The sequence below is a fragment of the Brassica rapa genome, chromosome A02 (assembly GCF_000309985.2).
Source record: "Brassica rapa cultivar Chiifu-401-42 chromosome A02, CAAS_Brap_v3.01, whole genome shotgun sequence".
NCBI classification, from domain to species: Eukaryota; Viridiplantae; Streptophyta; class Magnoliopsida; order Brassicales; family Brassicaceae; genus Brassica; species Brassica rapa.
The window spans coordinates 14546204-14548909 of record NC_024796.2 but is presented as its reverse complement, the minus strand read 5'-3'; the positions used below and the strand labels follow the sequence as shown (position 1 = coordinate 14548909).

Sequence of the window (2706 nt, the reverse complement as noted above, 5' to 3'; positions counted from 1 at the left end):
AGTGAGGTTTAGGGTTTAAAATTTAGGGTTTAGGTTTTAGGGTTTAGAGTTGAGAAGTGAAATTTTGGGGATAAGATTTCAAATTTTGAAAAATAAAAAATTTTAAATTTTTCAAAAGATAAAATGCTATTTTAGTCATTTTAGTTTTTGAATGCTATTTTTGTGATATAAACTTAGAAATGTGCTATTTTGGAGATTTTCCCTTCATTTTACTACAACAACTAATAATTATCGCATTAATATTCAGAAAATGAAGCTAGAAATTACAAAGACAAAAAAAGAAGATTACATAAAATGAAACCTGTGGCAGCATGGTCGAGCATGACAAAAAACCGCAGCTGGACCGAGACAGAGATACAAACCATAATATTAACAAACAAGATTAACCCCTAAACATAAACTTATTTACGCTAATAGACTCTCCCTGCAATTTCCAAAAACTCCATTGCAGACAGCTTCTAAATTCCTATTTTACCCCTACTCTTACCAAACCAAACAACACTAATTGATCAAGACAGTATCGAATCCCAGTCAATCTCGTAAGACGGATACTTCTCCAACGAGAAGGTCTCGTTCCACCGCGGCTGCTCCTCAGTGTCAGCGAACGTCAGCTCCGACAACGGCGAAGACCCGGCGGACTCAACGAACTCCGTCACCGGACTGACTTTCTCCGACAAATCAACCTTCTCAGTTTTCTTCACCGTCGAGGCACGTTTCTTCGAAGCTTTCGCTGTTTTGTCCTGTTTCTGCGTCTCCGCCATGCTCTGACAAATAGCTTCGAGCTTAGCGTCGACCGTTGAGTGAAGAGGCTTGTACTCGCCGAACTCGCCGCCGATGTGGGAACCGTTGTGACGTAAGTTAGGGAAGTTAAGCCGGGCGTGATCGCCGCGCAGCTTATACGCCGCCTTGTCGTAAGCCAAGGCTGCTTCCTCCGCCGTGTCGAACGTTCCTAGCCAGAGACGAGTACGGTTCCTCGGCAAACGGATCTCAGCCACCCATTTGCCCCAGTGACGCTGCCTCACGCCTCTGTACAGCTTCGTCGGCTTCGCCGGGAAACAAGATCCGGCGACTCCGGGTTGCTTCATGAGTAAAGGCTTTGGCCTGAGGAGAGGATGGTTGTGGTGGATCTGAGATTGGATCTGGTGGATTTGGGAAGAAGAGAGGTTGTTTAGCCCGATTAATGATGACCCGGTTTGGTTAAGATCCGACCCGTATGTAAACGGTTGGGTCATGAAGTGTTCCGGGTGATATCCGGGGAAGGTAGGAAGAGAGAACGCAGACGCTGCGGGATTAATAAACGCAGACGCGGACGCGGGAGGAGGAGGAGAAGAAGAGGTGGAAACGCTTTTGATAAAAGGTACAAGCGCTTCCATGAGTTCACCACCACCAAACGAATCTGATTGGTGAACCGTTCTGCTACTGTACATATTCATAGCAGCTTCCATTATGATTTTGTAGATTTTAATTTTTTTTGAAAGAGAGAAAAAAAATTGAATCCGAAAAAATTCACCTGATTCTTATCAAAAGTAAAGAACAGAGGTTTTCCGAGAAAATTCAAGAAAATAAAAATGGATCGAAAAGGTTTGAAATAAGCAACCTGTTAGATCCAAAAGAGGGATTTACAAAAAAATTACCCTCGGCTAAATCTATGAAAATTAAAAATATTAATTTAAATAATAACACAGTTTCATAAGCTTGAATGTTTTGTCTGAAGAATCAACGAAAACCATTCACACACAAAGAAACCAAGATGATGAACAGAAAGGGAATTGAAAAACGGGGGAAACAGATTTTGATGGGGAAAATTAAAAGGAAAACTAAAATTCAGGATCAACAACTGCAATTATTATCTAAGAATTTTTCTTTGGGGAGGACGCTCAGTTTTTGTAGTGAATTTTCTCTCAGCCTCACCGATGATGCTTTAATTTCAGCAGCTTGGCTCTCGTTTTATAGTCGGGGTTGTCGCCTCACACTATTTTCCATTATTTATTCGTTTCGTGTTCGTATTTTGCGTTTTTCCTCACTTCGATGTTAAGCAATTTTTAAAAGATTTAATACTAATATAATCTTAATTAACTTTATAATCGCATAAGACTTTTGAAAATTGACCGAAAACTTATCCGTTAAAGTTTTTTTTTCTCGTTAAAGTTATCTTCTTCGTCACAGCTGGACAATATTTCGAAACCGAAACGAAATTATAAAATAGTTTAATAATTATATAAAATACTAAATAGTTAAATTTGAAACCAAATCAAATCTGAATCTTATAAAATTGAGTCGTAGCAATTAAATTTTATTAAAGGACTAATATTATTAGATTTATTATTAGATTTTATTTTATAACGGATTTAGAGAGATTTGTCTAGATTTTTTTGTTAAAAATACAAAGATTCAAATCCGGAGAAAAACCTTCGGATTTGTAAATACTAATCTAAATTTTATTTAGAAAAACTGTATATTTTATTTGAATTAGTAAATATTATATAAATTTATAAATCAATCAAAATATATAAAGCAATAACACCTTACTCTATTAAGTACACACATTTACACCTTAAATATTTAGGTGTTGTTATGTATTTTAATAGAATTTAAATCTAAACACAATTATTGTTATTCGAATGATGATTATAAATTATATTATAAAATCTAGTATTATTTAATGAATGATTTAAATATAGTTTTTAAAATTCAGTGTTATTCAAC

General features: G+C 36.3%; 1 protein-coding gene across 1 annotated transcript; it reads right to left on the bottom strand.

The window, feature by feature from the left end:
* Positions 1 to 222: 222 nt before the first annotated feature.
* LOC103853108 (ethylene-responsive transcription factor RAP2-4) lies at positions 223 to 1956 on the bottom strand. Its single transcript, XM_009130025.3, has one exon. It carries the CDS (start codon positions 1443 to 1445, stop codon positions 510 to 512), a length of 936 nt encoding a protein of 311 aa, XP_009128273.1. The 5' UTR covers positions 1446 to 1956; the 3' UTR covers positions 223 to 509.
* Between the last annotated feature and the right edge of the window lie 750 nt (positions 1957 to 2706).

What these genes read in the sequence shown, in the direction of transcription:
- LOC103853108 (XM_009130025.3), bottom strand. Translation starts at nt 1,445, where the DNA reads ATGGAAGCTGCTATGAATATGTACAGTAGCAGAACGGTTCACCAATCA.